Below are 18,811 nucleotides of genomic sequence, written 5' to 3'. Positions count from 1 at the left end.
TTAACTCACCTTTGAAGTTCAGTGGGAACAACTTAATCTGATTTCCAACTTTCCAACTTCCATCTTTAATCGTTTTCTGTTGATTTAATAATTTGATTAGTTTTGTGTCCTGTCCAGTATCATAGCAAGCAGAATGGTGCTCTGGGTGCCATAATGTGCAGAAAAAAATTAGTCAAACTGAGCTTCATAAGTTAAAGATTTACTGATTATTATTTTTAATTTTTACATTTATCTTTTGCTGAATTTACAGCCACACCTGCAGCTCATGAGGCAAAACTGTACAACTGAGCATCAGGAGAAAATAACTGATCTGAGCTAATGTTCACTTTAAAGCGTTGTTTAAGCCTCAGAGTGAAAAGTGCAGATTGTCATGACATGTCATGAAGTTGGGGTTAGAGGGTTATGGTTGAGGTTGGTGTTGGGGTTAGAGGGTTTGGGGTTGAGGTTGGGGTTGGGGTTGAGTTTAGAACGTTTGGGGGTTAAGGTTGGGGTTTGTGTTGAAGTTGGGGTTAGAGGGTTTGGGGTTGAGGTTGAGGTTGGGGTTGGGGTTGAGTTTAGAACGTTTGGGGGTTAAGGTTGGGGTTTGTGTTGAAGTTGGGGTTAGAGGGTTTGGGGTTGAGGTTGAGGTTGGGGTTGGGGTTGAGTTTAGAACGTTTGGGGGTTAAGGTTGGGGTTTGTGTTGAAGTTGGGGTTAGAGGGTTTGGGGTTGAGGTTGGGGTTGGGGTTGGGGTTGAGTTTAGAACGTTTGGGGGTTAAGGTTGGGGTTTGTGTTGAAGTTGGGGTTAGAGGGTTTGGTGCTGGGGTTAGCGGGGTTGGGGTTGAGGTTGGTGTTGGGGTTGGGATTGGGGTTAGGGGCCTTGGGGTTTGAGATTTTGGGGTTTGGGTTGGGTTAGTGTTTGGGCATGAGTACATTTGTATTGTTGATTCTATTTTTCACCTCAGCATTCATCTTATTTCTGGACTTACTGAAGATTTTAGGGCTGTTTTCTTTGACTAGTGGACAAGAGCAGGTCTGATTAACACATCAGCTTTATGAGGACAGAACCAGAGGCAGGCCTGAGGGCTGAGTTTTAAATAAACTTAGTGAAATGAGACCTTGAACACATCAGTCTGCACCAGGTGTTACATTTCATCAGGTAGTGTTGGGTGGTTTTCCAGGGTTCTGTGCTGAGATGAAGATTACATTCTAGCATCTGGAAGTGAATGTGAAGATATTCCTTTGAACAGAATCTTCTGAGAGCAAGAGGGATAAAAAATGACACCGGCTGTATTTTATAGAATAATACCTGTATTGTGCCGACTCTCGTTCTGGTGAGATATGTCATGGAGAGGAAGTGGAGCATTCATCTCTGCTGAATAATACATGTCGAATAACTCTGATTGTATTCCCCTCTGCAAAGGCTCAGTGTCTTCTTCACTCTCACGCTCACCAGTTTGATAACATCCTGCTGACTGTGTCTTCGCAGAGCCTCCGGAGTGGCTGTCGGAGCCGGAGAGCCAGCTCAGCATGATCGGCTCAGATGTGGCCATCAGATGTTCAGCCAGGGGGATCCCAGAGCCGACCATCACATGGAGGGTGAACGGCGTTCCTCTGCAGGGTCAGTCCAGCTGCAGCCTCAACAACCAGTCAATCTGCCGTTGTGTCTCTGGGCAGCAAACTTCGTCTTCCCTGCCTGAAGTGTGGCATCGCTGGTGTTTGAGTGGGAATGAATGTTTCGGTGGTGGTCGGACAGGCGGCTGGCGCTACGGCCTGTCCCAGTCCAGCTGTGGCTCCACATGTAGCCCACCATCCCCAAGAGGAGTGGATGAATAATGGATTCAGTGTAAAGCACTTTGGGCGCCTCATCATGATGATTATCATGGCTTTTATTTTGCTATTTTAGTTTGTTTTCTTCCAGATCATTTTTGTTTCATTGAAAGCGAGCCTTTTCCCTGTGAATTGTTTTTGTGTGGAATTTTAAAATATTGTCTGAAACATGTGGACTGAATATCATGAAGTGTAAAATTAAAGCCCTGAGAGGAAGATGAAGGTCAAACAATATAATGTAAACACTCTCCAGTAAGAAGAGCAGTCTCACTTGAGGTGCCACTTACAGTAATGATTAGAAAGAAAGCAGCATTTCCTCACAGCTGCTACTTTTTCCTTTATTTACCCTACAGGGTAAATCTTCTGTCTATTCAGTTAAAAAGCCAGTGAATCACATCTCAGGCGTGTTTAGCTCGTTGGAGGACGCGCTCCTCCTCAGGTGGAGGGCTGTTCTTATGGATCCTCACACTAGAGGCCAGTAAAGTCTCTTGGAAATCTTGCTGGGTGAAACGTTGTGAAAGGAGAATTAAACCTGCCGTACGTTAGTGAAGCAGCCTCAGTCATCAGGTGTTCCTGCATCATCCATGAAAAGCTCTGATTGGCTGTGGAAGGATGTCGAGCAAAAGCTGACAGAGCTGATAGCTCCGAGGAGTTTTTCTCTCTTTTCTTGTCCTGCCGAAGGTAACGCAGGAGTTTTATCGGGAAGTTGTATTGTGGGACATAAAAGCATGAAGGTTTGATCAGGAGAACTTTGGCTGGATTCATTAATTTGTAATCATCCTTCAGCTTGGAGGGATGATGTTAATGTTGCCTCTGATCCAGACTGGGTGGATGTGGAAGGAATTAAATGTGCTTTTCACATTAAGTCAACAATAACTTGCAGCTGTAAAGTTCACTTCTTCAGTGTGTTTACAGCATTTTAACATCAGCAGAAACAATGAAATACCAGAATAAAGATTCTTATCTTACTGTTTGTGACTGAAACCAGCACACAAAGTGGTTTTTGTTGTTTGGTCAACGAGCAGATGAGGATCTACAGACGCTTGAATGCATCGTTGTAGGAATCTCTTTATTTAAATGTGACCAGTTCATGTGAAAGGTCCGCTTACGCCTTTTTACAAAGTTAACAAGTTCAACTCCAGAGATGAGGCTGACCCAAGTCCAGGACTCGCACTCCACCGACCGGTTTGTCAGCTTCAACTCCCTACTACCCGGTCGGACCCAGTACTTCCTTCAGAACTGCCTTGATTCTGGTGTTTTAGATTCAACAAGAGATATATTCCATGTTGACATAAAGCATCATACAGTTGCTGCACATGCCTGATGAGAATCCCCCGTCCCACCACATCCCACAGCTGCTCTGCTGGATGTAGATCTGGTGACTGTGGAGCCGTTGGAGGACAGTGAACTCATCGTCATGGTGGAGATGATGTGAGCTTTGTGACATGGTGCATCATCCTGCTGGAAGTTTCCATCAGAAGATGCTACACTGTGCTCAGAAAGGTTTAGGTGTCCGCAGAGGAGGTTACACTACCAGTCAAAAGTTTGGACACACTTTCCATGCCTGCTCTTTATGGAGGAAACATGTGTTTCAGCTAGTCTGTTTAAATGTGTGTGTTTGGGTCCTTACAGAGTCTCCAGCAGCCAACAGGAAGGTGTTCGGTGATACCATCATGCTGCATAACACCAAAGCTGTGGACAGCGCCGTCTATCAGTGCGAAGCCTCCAACAAACACGGAACGCTCCTGGCCAATGCAAACATCATGATTATGAGTAAGTTTGGCGGTTTTGGGGCTTTTCGCGGCTGTTTCCATGCCTTCTGTTTCAGCTCGTGTTCTTCTCACGTCCATGAACATGTGATCCGTGTGAAGCCTTTGTTTCCCAGTGTTTGTGAGAATGTGTCAGAGTTTGCGGGGAGTCATTTAGAGACTGCTGACTGATGTGTCACGTTTGTGCGTTGGTGCTGACGCTGGCATCCGTCCATAAACCAGGCGAGGAGCCCGGGACACCGCTGTCGACAAGCTGCGTGATTTCATTCAAGCTAGCGATTATCCGCGTTGAGCAACAAGCTCTGCTCTCTGCTAGTGTCATGCCAACAAGTTCGGCAGACATCGCATCCAAATTTCAGTGCGTTGGACAAACATTGCTGCCTCGCCGTGGCAGATTAAACAGCAAATAGAGAAGGTTCCTTCTGCTCGGCGCCGACGCGGGGAGCTTGCACCCGGTGACACAGGAGTTAATAAAGCTGGACAGTCTGTGAATGCTGAGTCCCAGAAGCCGCCTCTACAAACAATTAGAGACAGAGCGTTTTACTGCAAGGCTTTGGCTACAGCTGATAAGGGGCAAACTCATTATTCCATTGTTTCCTGCTTTGATTTCATTTGCACATTTCTGACAGCCTGACAGCCGAGTTGTTTTTTCCCGTCACACAAAGGAACCTTCAGTTAATCCACAGGTGAGGCAACAATGCTGTCACCGGATTCACCTGCTATAAACACACACTTCTGTTCTGTTTTATCAGGCGGAAAAACGTTGCTTTTGCTTGGAGAGAGCTGCTAAATATCCACGTTGTGATTTTCAAACAGCTGATGAGTGGATTCTTTGCAGACCTGCAGCCTATGATTCTGACCAGTGATGGGGAGGAGTATTCTGCAGTGGAGGGCCAGGAAGTGATGATGCACTGCAAGGTCTTCAGCTCTCCTCCTTCACGAATCACCTGGTAAGTCCGTGCTTCCCTGCTGACTCCACACACCAGCAGACAGCAGTAGATCTCACCTGGTTGCTGCATTTCCCCAGTTCTGTCCAGACGCCTCCCTTTTACCCACAAACAGGACGGAGAGTCCCAGCACTGAACTGGGATCGTCTTCTCAGCTGCTTCTTGCCTCTTGGTTGCTGCCACCGTGTCATCTCTCATGGTTCATGTTTCTCTGTGACTTCAGACCTTCATGCTTGTTTGTTCGGAACATTTTCCAGGAGCAAAGACGACGACTCCAAATCCATCACAGACATCAGGTTTAATGTCCACGACAACGGTTCACTAGAGATCTACAGAGTGCAGAGAGGCGACACGGGACAGTATACATGTGTAGCTAAAAATGTGGAGGGCTCGTCTGCTGTTGACGCCATGCTTTATGTAAAAGGTAAAGGATTCTCCCGTATAAACAGGCTGCAGCAGTTCAGACCAGTCTGTAGATCTGACTCGTCCTTCTCCTGAAAGATCCCACCAGAATCGTGGTGGCCCCAGAGGACCAGCAGATCCTGATAGGCTCCACAGCCCAGCTCTCCTGCGTAGCAGAGTACGACAAGTCCTTCAGCGGCGACTTCCAGCTGCTGTGGGAGAAAGACGGCGAGCTGATGACCCCCAACAACACGGACCTTTCCAGGCAGGTTCTGCTCCCTCCTCATCTGGTCTTCTGACTTTAACTGCTCAACATTCTGCCTCCATCTTTCCACTCCCAGATACGTAGCAGGAGACGGCATTCTTCACATCTCCAACGTCAGCCACGGAGACGGGGGGGTGTACACGTGTGTGGCGAAGACGCCGGTGGACCGAGACTCGGCCTGGGCCTCGCTGGTGGTCTTAGGTCAGCGGATTCACAAAGTGATGAAAATGTCAGAAAACCCATCAGTGTGTGTGTGTGTGTGTGTGTGTGTGTGTGTGCGACGAGCCAGCTTGGCTCCGGCTGATCTGATTGGACGTTTCGTCCCTTGGCTCTCTCTTGCTGCAGATGTTGACGTGTCTGTGATTTGCAGATGTTCCTGATCCGCCCCACAGCTTGGTCCTGTCCGAACACGGGAGCAGAAGTGTGAAACTGGCGTGGATCCCCGGTGACGATCACAGCAGCTCCATCACGGGTAAACCTCCATGTGTGCAGGTGTCCTCACTGCCTCCTCTCTGACGGGGATGCAGATGTTATCTGGCTTCCCGCTGCGAGTATAAGAACTTGTGTGATATTGTCTTGTACAATTCAAACTGATTATTGATGAATAAAGATGACAGAACGTAGGAGGCAGCAGCAGCAGCGTGTCTTCGATAAGCTGCAGCTCTGGTTGTCTGTAACAGAGTTCATCATCGAGTACGAGGAAAGCAAGTGGGAGCCGGGCAACTGGAAGGAGCTGCTCCGAGTCTCCGGGAACCAGAACTCGGCCCAGCTCAAACTCCACGGCCACATCAGCTACCGCTTCCGGGTGCACGCCGCCAACGCCGTCGGAGCGGGCCCTCCCAGCCGGGCCACAGAGAGCTACATGACCCCCCCAAGAGGTCCGCGTCTCATTGTCCCTCCTGCTGAAGCAGCCAACAGCGCTGCGCTGTGAACTTTAAAACACACACACACACACACCTGCCACATAATGGAAGCCAGTCTTGTTGAAAGTCTCCTCTCCGGCGTGACGCGGAGGATTTCTCCCTCTCACAATGCTGACTAAATCTATATTCCCTCTTTTGTGCAGCTCCAGACAAGAACCCTGAAAATATCAAAATCGAAGGTCATTTGCCACATGAAATGAATATCAACTGGGAGGTAAGAGCCACACTTTGCTCCTTTATGAGAGAATTACACACTTTCACTTCAGCTTTGCCAACTATAGAATTTCCTCTGAAAAAATCCCAGATGAAGTTTTTTTAAATCAATGATTCATTTGCAATGAGCGATAATGGAGGCAATAGAAAGTTTCCACGTTTGATATTTCATCCATCAGCTTGGATCTTCGGGGCTTGTTTCTGGGTTTCCTCTGAAAGCAGCTCTTTGATTAGAGAGAGAAAGTCTCTCTTTTCACCTTCACAGTCATACTTTTGCTTTATTGTTGAAATATGAATGACTTTTATCTGGTTTTCCTGTCGTTGCGACGCGGCTGCAGGAGTCAGGAGTTCTCCTGCTGTTAATGATAATAGCATCTCATCCCTTTGCTGGAGTTCTGACATGAGATGAATCTTTTTATCTGCGGCGTCTCAGTGACACCAGAGCCTTGTCGCTGCTGGACCAGCTCAGTAGTTCCCTTGTTCTATCAGAACGCAGGATGAAGCAGTGTCTGCTCCAGCGCAGCTCGTTGGGCGTTGCTTGTCATCTCACAGCGGTGGCGACACAACAAGCATCTGATGCAAAGCTCCGGTCTCAGTGAAACTTGTCCTGTCCTCAGCCTCTGCAGCCCATCGAGCAGAACGGTCCCGGACTGGAGTACAAGGTGAGCTACAGACGGCAGGACGTGGACGGGGACTGGGAGGAGCACACTGTGAAGAGACACTCATTTGTGGTGAAGAACACTCCTACGTTTGTGCCGTATGAAATCAGGATCCAGGCTAGGAACACTCAGGGCTGGGGCCCCGAGCCCCGGATCCTGACTGGCTACTCAGGAGAGGACTGTGAGTATCCGTATGCATTAATAGCATGGTTCTAATAAAGCTGTGAAAGTGTGTACGGCTGCATTAGAAGGGTTGAAGGAAAAGCTCCAGTCCGGTGAAAAGGTTCTGCTTTGTGGAAACCCTCCAGGTGGTTGAGCACAACTTCTGCAGGTTTTTGACTCATGTCCAGTCCTTGTAGCTGAGCGTGTTCAGAGGAACGATGACTGCTGACCGATGAGTTATTTCCCTGTAAAGCTGCTTAGCTCCAGCGATGAGCAGTGTTATTATCTATACATGTTCCCGGTAGCCTGTCAGACAAGCTTCTGACAGTAAAACTCACCAAAGATCTGGTGATGTGAACAGTGCTAGGAGCTGAAAACCCGGCATGTTTCAGCACGGCGTGCGGTGTTCAGTCAACAGGACACAAGAAGAAACGTCATGACTTCATAAACCAACTGGAAACGCTCTCAGAGAGCGCGATCCTCCGCCAAGCACAATGTTAAAGAATCCTTTCACAAGTTCCTGGATCCAAACGGTGATCCGGATCACCACTAAAAACTAATTTGTTCTTCCTTTTCACATTTCCAACAACTCCTGAAAGTTTCATGGGGATCTGTCCGTAACTTCTATGCTAACCTTTTCTATGAACCCAAACCGGAAACGAAGACGTGAAAAACATCATAAAAACAGAAGTTTTGTTTCTCAGACGCTTACTGTTATTCCTTTGTTCAGCTTTCTTCTGGACTTGTCCCCAGGACGTTTCCTCAGGTCATGACGCCACCTGAATGTTGTGTTTCTCCTCAGATGTGCTGAAACGTTTTTAGCTGAAGAGTTTTGACCCTTCCGTGTTCCCGTTGGTGCTACGTAAAGTTCTCTCCGCTCAGATGTTCCTGTAAATCAGAACATCTGTAAGAAGGTTTAGTGATGTGATGACTAACTAGATGTAGTAAGTCGTAGTTTTCCCTGGTTTGATGGACGTGAGTGAAGTAGTTTTCAGAGCAAATGGCGCCGTGGCGTCTCACTCTGTCTTCCCTGTTTGCCTTTCAGTTCCCTCTGCTGCACCTGAAGATGTAGCTGTGGAGGTGATGAACAGCTCGGTGATCAAGGTTAAATGGACACGAGTACACAAAGACAAGTTGCATGGACATCTGGGAGGCTACAGGGTAATACCTCAAAAACACAGCTTTGCTTTCAGACACAGTTTAAAAGGAATGGCCTGACCTTGCTCTGAACGTTGGCGTCTCTCGCCCCTCTGTGTCTTCTCCACCAGTCCACTCATTGTTTTCCCACTGAAAAAACACTCATCCACAGTCTCCCCCTATTTACATATGTATGATGTCAAGGTTGCTGTCCATGTGTGTGCTTGCTAATTTAGATAAACTGGTGGCGTCTGCGCAGCCTGGTGGATTCGCAGAAACGTCCCGGAGACAAACACATGCTGACGATCCCCGGGGATCGCAACGGCGGCACGGTTGCAGGACTGACGCCCTTCTCAGAGTACAGCCTCATCGTCATGACCTTCAACGGGCGCGGCAACGGCCCAGGCAGCCATCCCGTCAACTTCAAAACCCCCGAGGGAGGTGGGAAAAGCTCAGTGGATCGATTCACAGCTACAGAAGGGAAAATCTAATAATAGCAAAGGAAACTGGGTTGCTGCTTACTGAGTGTGTTTCTGTCTTTGTCCGACAGTGCCAGAGAAAAATCCAGTTTTCAGCGTCACAGACGTACAGAAGGATTCTGTGTCTCTGGCCTGGGCGCCACCGCTGGAGCCCAATGGGATTCTTACTGGGTACCTGCTGGAGTACCAGCTCAGTACGTATCCTGCTGCTTCGCTTCCTTCCCAAAACACTTTCCTACCATTTCCCTCTAAAGAGGAACAAATATGTGCTGAGAGCTTCTCAGGGAAAAGGAAGCTGTGTCTTTGGTCCACTGGTGATGAGAAAGAGACTTACGGCGCGGCTCTGAAGGACAGAAAGCGTGTCAGAATAAACACGCGTGTCACCGCCGTGTGCCGTTCAGACGTTACGCTCTACAGAGGTCCGCTCGTACTGACCCCCTCCTGCCTGAAGGGGAGACTGTCGGCACGTCTCACACATGCTGTCCCGTCCTAAAGGAAAAGTCACAACAAAGATAACGACTAACTTCAGCTAAAGTGCAGAATTTGCCGGCTAATTGAGTTTGACTCGGCGGGTGCGCTCGGGGGCCGATCGTCACGCCGTGTTTCAGGAGACGTTTCCGGCGCGTCTTGGTAATTAAGCTTATGGCTTCTTTCAAGTGTGACTTTATTTTTGTTTTTTTTTTCTCCAAAGTCCCCTTGACAGAAGTGGTGTGTGATGACGCGCCCAGCTGTTCGCTGTGTGGACGCTACGCCCACCTTCACAGCCGCGTTTAATGGCTTCTCATCTCACAGCTTTGTGAAGGAGGCGCGCTGTAACACGTTGTTTAACACGCACAGAGCACGGCGCGTTTACACCGGGTTTAGGCTGTTCACCTGCTTCGTAAGAACATGTGTGTGTGTGTGTGTGTGTGTGTGTGCCAAAGCAGAACAGCTTTCTAAGTACACTCGATGTCAGGACACAAAACGGCAGCTGTGGACTTTACTGTGGTGATGACTAACAAAACAAAATGACTTCAACAGTTTAAAATTCAATGTGCTTTTTGTTTAACTTGTTTTATCCAGAACTCTGGGAGCAGAAGACGGTCTGGCTTCGCCAGTCGGAGGTTAACCGCAGGTTTACTGCAGCTCGATACTTCAAACCTGATTATTTATCTTTAGGATCTTTAGGAATTGTAAAGTTAAATTTAATGCTGCACCTGAAAAGGGGAAGATAGAGTGTAGAGAGAAGAGGAAGGAGACAAAAGGTGTATTTCCATTACACCTAGAATTGCACAAAAACCAAATATCGCAACAAACAAAAAAACACTACTGGAAACACATTTTAAAAAAAGACTGAAATATCATGAATAAGGTTTTATGTTATCATCAGGCGGTTTTCCAAACGTTTCGATGTAAAAATGTATAAAAAAGTGTAATGGAAACACGTTTTGGCGTTTACGTTTCCCCGGACATGACTTAGGGGAACGTGACCAGTTCATTTCCAGTAAAGATGGTGCTGTAAGGAACAAACAGCAAATTTCAGAGTTTTACAAACGAAAATGAGTCAGAAAAGCAGCTTTGAAAAGTCAGAGCAAATTCTCCGCAGCAAGTAGAACCCCCCCCCCCCCCAAAAAAACCGCTACGTGGCTACCTCGCATAAACCGCAAATCTCATAAAATCTTGTCAACCAGATGAGATGGTGGCGTGGATCAGGGCTGGGCAGCGACTCCGGAGACGTGGGCTGTGGAGCTAGTGGCGACACCGAATACTTGGACCATGGAGCAGGATAGTCATTCGGGTTCCCCAGAACCGTGACTGGATCACCCTCTCCACCAGCTCAGGAACTGGTCCAGGCCCAAGCAAGATTTCCACCAGTTCACTGGATGCTCTCTGGTGGTTTCAGCTTAACACGCCTGGAGGGTCCCTTCTTTCTGGCCTGCTGGGTCCTGAGTAGCTTGCTCAATATGTCCCGATTGGGATGTAGGCGAGGACCCAAATGCAGGACTGGAGGCAGGAAGGCTGAATCTAGATGTTTATTTCCATAAATTTGACACGGGAACACAGGAAGCTAACACAAACACAAGCAATGGAGCAACACTGGGAGCAAAAACCAAAGGGTATAAATTCACTGGAACAAAATGAGACACAGGGGAATATAATGAACAGGGACAAAGGCTAGACAAGAAACAAGGAGAACTAAACAGGGAGGACCAGAACTAAAGATACAAAACAAGAAACCAAAACTAAAAATACAAAACACACATGATGACACCCAGCAGGACATGATCAGAGGAAGAAAGGAAAAGGTGACGGCGCAACACATAAGAGTCGATACTGGATGACTTTAATGGACCCAGTGAGTTCAGAGAAGAGACTCTGAGAAAATTAACACTTGGTAGGGCTCCATAGTAAGAAAATTTGCCACAGTTGAGAAACAGGACTTTAAATGAGTGTATAAAAAAATAAAGATTTAATAGGCAACCAACACAATATCAATAAAACCAACCCCAGTTGGTTCACACCACAAAAACTTACAGTCACCAAAAATACAACAAAGGCCAACGACAAGGACCGATAAAGGCAGCCACAACAGGACTCTGACCATTCATAAGAACCCTAAAGGACAAGCTGGTCTACACCACCACACCTGCCCTGAACGTTCATTAGGAGCTCGCTTAAATGGTGAAGCTCCAGGTAGCCAGCCGAGGATTGGGTCAACCGCAGGCAGGTGACGGCACAGCTGGGTGTGTCCTATGGACTCAGCCAGTCGCCGAAGTGTAATGGCACAGTTTGTAGAAGTCTGGGGGAGTCCTGGGTTCTTCAATAACATAAGAGGCAGAGGCCTGGGGCCATAACATTCCCGTCTTTACATCCATTTTACCAGCTGTGCAGAAGAACGTTGTAGCAGATGGTCTTAATACGATCCGACTGAGCTTTTACCTTTTATTTCACTAAATTCTCCATTAAAATAAAAAGCACAAATCCTTCATGTTGCATCATCCTGCGTAGCTGCATCTATTTTAAAATAATGCCGATTGATCTCAGCACATTGTGAATGATTTCCGATGGCTCTAGCGTAGTTTTCGCTGCACTAAATTGTGATATTTATCCATTGTGGGGGCTGAAAATGACCTTGGCTTCGGTTCAGTCTGTTTCCACTGTCAGCTTCTGCTCAGAGTCTCGGCATGCTTCACGCCTCGTGATGCTGCCATATTTGGCCCTCTAGGATGAAGAAGACTTGGAAACGCTGTTATTTGTAGTGAGCAGAGGAGCCAAAGTCTGCAGCCTTCAGCCAGTTCACTCCATAAGATCATGAGCACAAGCTGTCAGGCCAAAGGCTTTTTGGAGAAGAGGAGGAAAATATTGTCAGCAGGGTGGAAATAGTTATTGTCTGATTTGCATAAATTACTTTTAAAATGCAGTCTTTTTTTTTTTATCTAAAAACCAAAGTAACCTGAAAACATTATTTCTACTAACAAGAGGCGGCATCCACGCTGAAGGAGAAGCACGCCAATACAATCTGTCACCTCCAGCCAGAGAGAAGTAGCACCTCTCACAGCAAAGGTCACCTCAGCACCTGCTGGGTTTGCTTTTGTTGCCTCCCTTCCTACTGGGCTGATTAATGTACGGGAAATGAGATCCCATCACTCCAAAGCTTCAAAGTAAGACGCCTGATTTATGGATAGGATGCAAGTAATCTCTTAGTTTCATGCAAATAACTTTTATTAATAAAAATGTGATTTTATTTAAATTAGGTTTTGTTGTTTACAGCAAAGAAATCTGCCTGACAAACAATAAACACTATGAGAGCAGATTTATGTAAAATTAGTGAAATGATGTGAACAGATGATGAAGTAAAAAGATGTATGAAGACTTAAGAAGGAGAAAAAAACAACAATCAACATATAATATAGCAGGTGGGGGTGCAGTGTGTGTGTGTGTGTACTGTCGCATTAAAACAGGACAGAAAACACGAATGAAGATGACACAGTCTCTTGTTTCTAATAAAGCCTCATTTATTTTCACTCAGGCTTTCATAACCTGACCCACCTACAAGCCCGCCGTCTGAAAACCCACTAGCTCGCAGCTCGGAGAACAGGAGAACAGGACTATTTTTCAAAATAAAAGCACCATGCACTGACCCGAGATGTTCTGCAGATGGTTGCAATCATTTGCTCCTGTTGCTCTAAGAAATCCAGATAGAGGAAAAAAAATATAGTTGCAGTTAATGATAACCTGAAACCTGATAACTGTGACCTTCCGGCGACTCATGGGGATTAGGACAGGGACGGCACATCTGGAAGATCCCAGCTGTGACACGTAATATCTGTCATCTGCATGTATGACTCCAAATCCATCCTGAGTTCCTCCAAAAATACTTCCATGAGTGTGAAAAAGGCACTTACTGCATCTCCTTGCTTTGTTTCCGTGTCTTCTTCTTGTAACAATAATCGTGTGCAATCACACACACACACACACACACACTCACACACACACACACACACACAGAGAGAGAGACTGTTACCGTCATTGCTCTCAGGTTTGATAGTTCACATTACAGCTGTGAAAGTAATATAGTTACATTATTATAAATAGTGGATGCAGACGTGCTACTTTGAAGCTTTGAGCGATGCCACCATCAGTGTGCGCTGATAGTAAATCAGTTTGCGGTGAGTTTGCACGTTTTAATACACACAAACCTTTAGTAGCTCCAGGCCAACGTTTCCTGTCCTATCAGCGTTTTCCATCTCCAGATTTTAACCCGGCTGTTTGTGTAAAAACTTTGTTTTTAGAATGAGAAATGGGAACGTTTTGGGTTTTGCATGGATATATTGCGCCAACACGGCCCTCTGCTACCATTATGGCTTGGATTTGCAGGAAACAGCGACGTTTCTTTGTCAGCCTTCTGATTTGCCCCGTAAAGCCATGTGGGCGAACCTTTGGGTTTGCCACCTGACAATGCTTCATGTCTACGCTTTCATATGGCCAAAACCTTTTGACCCATGTTCCTGATGATGTAGCCAAAGACCAACTTTAAACTGAGATGTTAAAGAACTATGCTGATCCGGGAAAAGACCTGAAGCAATGAAAAAACCACCAAGACGTTAACATTTTAACTGGTTTGGCTTTTTTCTGTCCATGTAGTCAATGAAACAGAAGAAGTGGGGCCTGTGCAGACGGTCGACATCAGCAATCCAGACACCACCAAGTGGGTCCTGCGTGACTTGGAACCTTTGAGCAAATACCAGTTTTACCTGCGTTCCTGCACCGCGGTGGGCTGCGGACCCGTTGTCAGCGAGGAGTGCACCACCATCCTGGAAACACGTGAGTGGGGCAGTAAACCAGTTAGGTTCGTAGTAGGGCTCTCAGTACTGGTTCAGACCAGTGACACAAAGCAGCCAGCCGTCATGAAGCGACATGAAGCGTCATGAAGCGACATGAAGCGTCATGAAGCGACATGAAGCGACATGAAGCGACATGAAGCGACATGAAGCATCATGAAGCGACATGAAGCGCCATGAAGCGTCATGAAGCGACATGAAGCGTCATGAAGCGACATGAAGCATCATGAAGCGACATGAAGCGACATGAAGCGTCATGAAGCGACATGAAGCGTCATGAAGCGACATGAAGCGACATGAAGCGACATGAAGCGACATGAAGCATCATGAAGCGACATGAAGCGCCATGAAGCGTCATGAAGCGACATGAAGCGTCATGAAGCGACATGAAGCATCATGAAGCGACATGAAGCGACATGAAGCGTCATGAAGCGACATGAAGCGACATGAAGCGTCATGAAGCGACATGAAGCGACATGAAGCGACATGAAGCGACATGAAGCGACATGAAGCATCATGAAGCGACATGAAGCGACATGAAGCGACATGAAGCGTCATGAAGCGACATGAAGCGTCATGAAGCGTCATGAAGCGTCATGAAGCGTCATGAAGCGTCATGAAGCGACATGAAGCGACATGAAGCGTCATGAAGCGTCATGAAGCGTCATGAAGCGTCATGAAGCGTCATGAAGCGACATGAAGCGTCATGAAGCGACATGAAGCGACATGAAGCGTCATGAAGCGACATGAAGCGTCATGAAGCGACATGAAGCGTCATGAAGCGTCATGAAGCGACATGAAGCGTCATGAAGCGACATGAAGCGTCATGAAGCGACATGAAGCGTCATGAAGCGTCATGAAGCGTCATGAAGCGTCATGAAGCGACATGAAGCGTCATGAAGCGACATGAAGCGACATGAAGCGTCATGAAGCGACATGAAGCGTCATGAAGCGTCATGAAGCGTCATGAAGCGTCATGAAGCGTCATGAAGCGTCATGAAGCGTCATGAAGCGACATGAAGCGTCATGAAGCGTCATGAAGCGTCATGAAGCGTCATGAAGCGACATGAAGCGTCATGAAGCGACATGAAGCGTCATGAAGCGACATGAAGCGTCATGAAGCGTCATGAAGCGTCATGAAGCGACATGAAGCGACATGAAGCGACATGAAGCGACATGAAGCGACATGAAGCGACATGAAGCGACATGAAGCGTCATGAAGCGACATGAAGCGTCATGAAGCGACATGAAGCGACACGTGGCCAAGGCCAAATCATTCCGGAGCAGCCAAGCTTTTCATATCTCCATGTAAGTAATATTTGCAGATAAACAGTCATGTGGCCGTAGCAGAGGTTTTCATTTATCACTGTCCGGAGAGAACAAGTGCTTATTGATTAGACAGCGAGCGGGAGCTGTGAAGCAATCAGCTCAGAGAGAAGACCGCTTCGAGCAGGAGGGAAAGTGACGACGAAATCCTGAAAGACTCGTTGTGGAAGTCATCATAATGAGTTGCTTGTAGCATGAAATTTTTTCAGATGAGCGCCTCGCTCACCTTACTATCACCTTAAGTTGAGCCGAGCAGGAGATTTAAAAGGAAACAGGAAGCTGTTTCACCAACGTGTCAGTAAATAGAGACTGATACATGCAGCAGAAACAGAAAACCCCCAAGATGTTTAGCATGCAGCAGCTGATGATGCAGCAATTACTCCTGCTTACTGGAAGGCTCCTCACAATCACAGAAAGACACATAATTGGCTTTTGGGATTGTTTATTTGTTGGCTGAAAGTGATAACAGGGAAAATGATAGTTTTTTATGTAGTGACTGGTAATCCTGCAGCATTGTTACATGTGAGACTGGAAACTCCAGCCCCACTCTGCGTCTCCCACACGTCAGCGTTGTGTCTGCTAATGGCCGTCTGCCTGAGCGCTCGCACGCTTTGATTGCACTGTGTGGATGAGAAATGTGTGTGTGAATGTGTGTGTCTGCTCGGCCATGCAACGCTTGTCCCTTGTCTTTTCTTTCTTTTGTCCTGCAGCTTCCACTGTGGCTTCTGCTGTTGATCTCAGTATGTAATCCCATGTTTACACTAGCATGCCATACCAACACGCTTCAGAAGCTGCTCTCAACTAGAATAATTCAGTTTGTCTCAGTGATTCATGTTGGTATGACATGTTCGGTTATGCATTTCTAAATAATGTTTGCATGCTTTAGATGTAGAAATGTGGACAGTTGTGTGTGCTACAGACCTGCAAATGCATTATTTCCCTCCTTTGCTGCTCAAAAAGCACAGCCCCTCTGCAGATGCATTAGCATGTCTACTGTTTGCTCTTCGCAGCAGCAGAGATCATTCGATGCCTCCTTTCATTAAAACGATCAGCTTCCTCACAGAGAAAGCCTGCTCCTTAATGAGTAGCCTCATTATAAAAGCATATTCATCTCGGCTCATTAGCGGCTGTAAACGAATGTTGACTTATTTCCTACTAAACAGCAGACTGTGTGATACGTGTCTGACTCTCAGAGCTCGAAGAGCCAAGTTGAGGGAGATCATCAGAGATTCATACAGCTGCTCTGTCTCTCTTCAGTACGGAGAGGTGTGTAAATGTTAATAATGCAGGATATAATGTAAACTTTGGTCATGGTGGCAGAGTTGGTTATAATAACCGTCTGCCACAGTTAAAAGCTTTTTCTTCTTTCAGTTAAAGTTAAAAAAAAGAAATTTGTGGTTGTTTAAAACAAAGGAAATAAATAACTCCACATTTCTAAACTTTTGGACGCAGGCATGATTTTTTATTTTCAAAAACAGTATTTAACTTCTACAGGCTTGTATCCTGATACTTTATTATATCTAGTCTAATAAAACACAGCTGAATCATTGTCATCATGAAGTGTTTAGTTTTACAGAGAAACCACCTACAGCCGTGCTGGAAAAGCAGCTGGAAGGTTCGTGTCCGTTGCTGTGGACACAATACGTCCAATATGTCCAATACGTCCAATATGTCCAATACGTCCAATATGTCCAATACGTCCAATATGTCCAATACGTCCAATATGACACGAGATACGTCCAGGACTCAGACCTTCCCCAGTTTTTCCAAGCCTTTCCCAGACCTTTCCCAGGGTTTTCCAGACCTTGTCCAGCCAACGTAGCTGGTGTAGGTTGAATATCAGTTTTAAGGAACACTTAAAACTGGACTTGTGGTAAAACCCACAGTATCCCACACTGTGGGCAAACAGATGTGAAACGTAGTTTAAATCCCGTAGATGAGTAGCTGCTAACTGTAGCTGAGAATAGCATGTAGGCTAACAGTAGAGCATAGCGCCTGAGTGTCGCCTCAGATCGTAACCACAAGCTCTGTCTTTCTTTTTAGGCAAGTCAGCCTCACCTTCCAGCACTCCAAAGCCCAAAGTGACCAAACCCACTCGTTCCACCATAGGTAGATCTGCAGCTCATTCTGACACGGCGAGCATGAAACCACACTGAGACAACAAAACACAGAAATAAAGAAATAACTTGATCTTAAGCACATGTGACAGCCGCAGGAGTCAGGCTGGATTAACGGCGCAGAGATCTTTCTCTGTGATGTTTTGTATAATTTTGCAGAAGCAGAAAGATGGAATGAAAGGTAACAGCTGGGTTATACGCTGAGCCGGGTTTAATATCTTTCTGCACCGCGGGGAAATCTAGGATACAAGATCTATATCCTGATCTGGTCGTGTGGCTGCAGAGTGCAGTCACTTGAACAGGACAAATATGTCTAATTGTAAGTGATTGATTTGTTGGGCCCCGGTCCCGCCTGCACACGGCCACATATTGACCCAGCAGTCACCTGAGATTTCCATGTAATCTTCAATTGGGTAAACAGCAGCGCGGCTCTGGTAGGAGGAGCTGCTGGGGAGCGGCGAGGAGGAACGTCCTTCCAGGCTGTACCAGAGAGGTGTGAGCTCATACTGGGAGCATGATATTTACAGGACGCTGGGATAAGTGGATAAGTGGACGCTGCTGAAAGCTCCGATGTCAGAATATTTCCCGGCCTCCCGTTTCCACAGAAAGCCCTCTGACTTGCAGGGCATCATCTCCCTGCTGTTCCAGCAGCTGCTTTGTGCAGAGTCTAATAGCAGGCTGAGGAAAGCGGTGGCAATACATGGCAGCCAGCTCGGGGATATTTTTACTCCATGAGCCAGTTGAAGTCATCACACGGCTTCAATTGACTGGAATTACCATGGTTGCAGACTAATCCATCAGCATTAGTGAGAAAGTGTCAATTCCAGTGGTTGAGATGGACAGCCCAGACGCAGGTGTCCTTGTGGACTGAATTATCACCTGAGCAAATAACGTACCTGAGCTGAGACACAAAGGAAGATTTCCATGTTTGACATGCTGTAGCAGGCTTTGCCAGATCGGAGGGCTGCTGTCAAAACACACATTTCCATTCTAATTATGGAGCCTTCCTCCTTTTTCTGCTGTACATCTGAAGGATAAATCATCACATCTAGTCTGAAGGAGGCACTTCTTAATTGATCCTTTTTTAAGTTTACTAATAACTTGATAAAAAAAAAAGTAATTATGAATGAAATGGAACTTTTTTAAGAAATATGTGAGTAGATTCTAACCTTGTTTTTTAACCTGTATTTCTGTGCTTCTGACTCATTTTACCCGTTAGACCGTCATATGTTGATGTCTGAGCAGCAGGATATGAGTTAAAGCTTTCAAAATGTTTCTTTTTAA

General features: G+C 46.5%; 1 protein-coding gene across 1 annotated transcript in view; it reads left to right on the top strand.

The window, feature by feature from the left end:
* The window catches only part of chl1b (cell adhesion molecule L1-like b), an 85,803-nt gene that overhangs the window by 54,895 nt on the left and 12,097 nt on the right, over window positions 1-18,811 (top strand). The window contains exons 10-23 of the mRNA XM_079242626.1: window positions 1,467-1,598; window positions 3,440-3,580; window positions 4,415-4,526; window positions 4,781-4,947; window positions 5,025-5,190; window positions 5,267-5,391; window positions 5,561-5,662; window positions 5,871-6,068; window positions 6,257-6,327; window positions 6,944-7,166; window positions 8,193-8,308; window positions 8,521-8,725; window positions 8,835-8,957; window positions 13,888-14,067. Coding sequence (XP_079098752.1) covers window positions 1,467-1,598; window positions 3,440-3,580; window positions 4,415-4,526; window positions 4,781-4,947; window positions 5,025-5,190; window positions 5,267-5,391; window positions 5,561-5,662; window positions 5,871-6,068; window positions 6,257-6,327; window positions 6,944-7,166; window positions 8,193-8,308; window positions 8,521-8,725; window positions 8,835-8,957; window positions 13,888-14,067 — 2,061 coding nt within the window. The remainder of the gene's footprint in view (window positions 1-1,466; window positions 1,599-3,439; window positions 3,581-4,414; window positions 4,527-4,780; window positions 4,948-5,024; window positions 5,191-5,266; window positions 5,392-5,560; window positions 5,663-5,870; window positions 6,069-6,256; window positions 6,328-6,943; window positions 7,167-8,192; window positions 8,309-8,520; window positions 8,726-8,834; window positions 8,958-13,887; window positions 14,068-18,811) is intronic.

This window comes from Telmatherina bonti (assembly GCF_933228915.1).
Source record: "Telmatherina bonti genome assembly, chromosome: 6".
Lineage (NCBI taxonomy): Eukaryota > Metazoa > Chordata > Actinopteri > Atheriniformes > Telmatherinidae > Telmatherina > Telmatherina bonti.
This window is presented reverse-complemented; position numbering and strand designations above follow the sequence as displayed.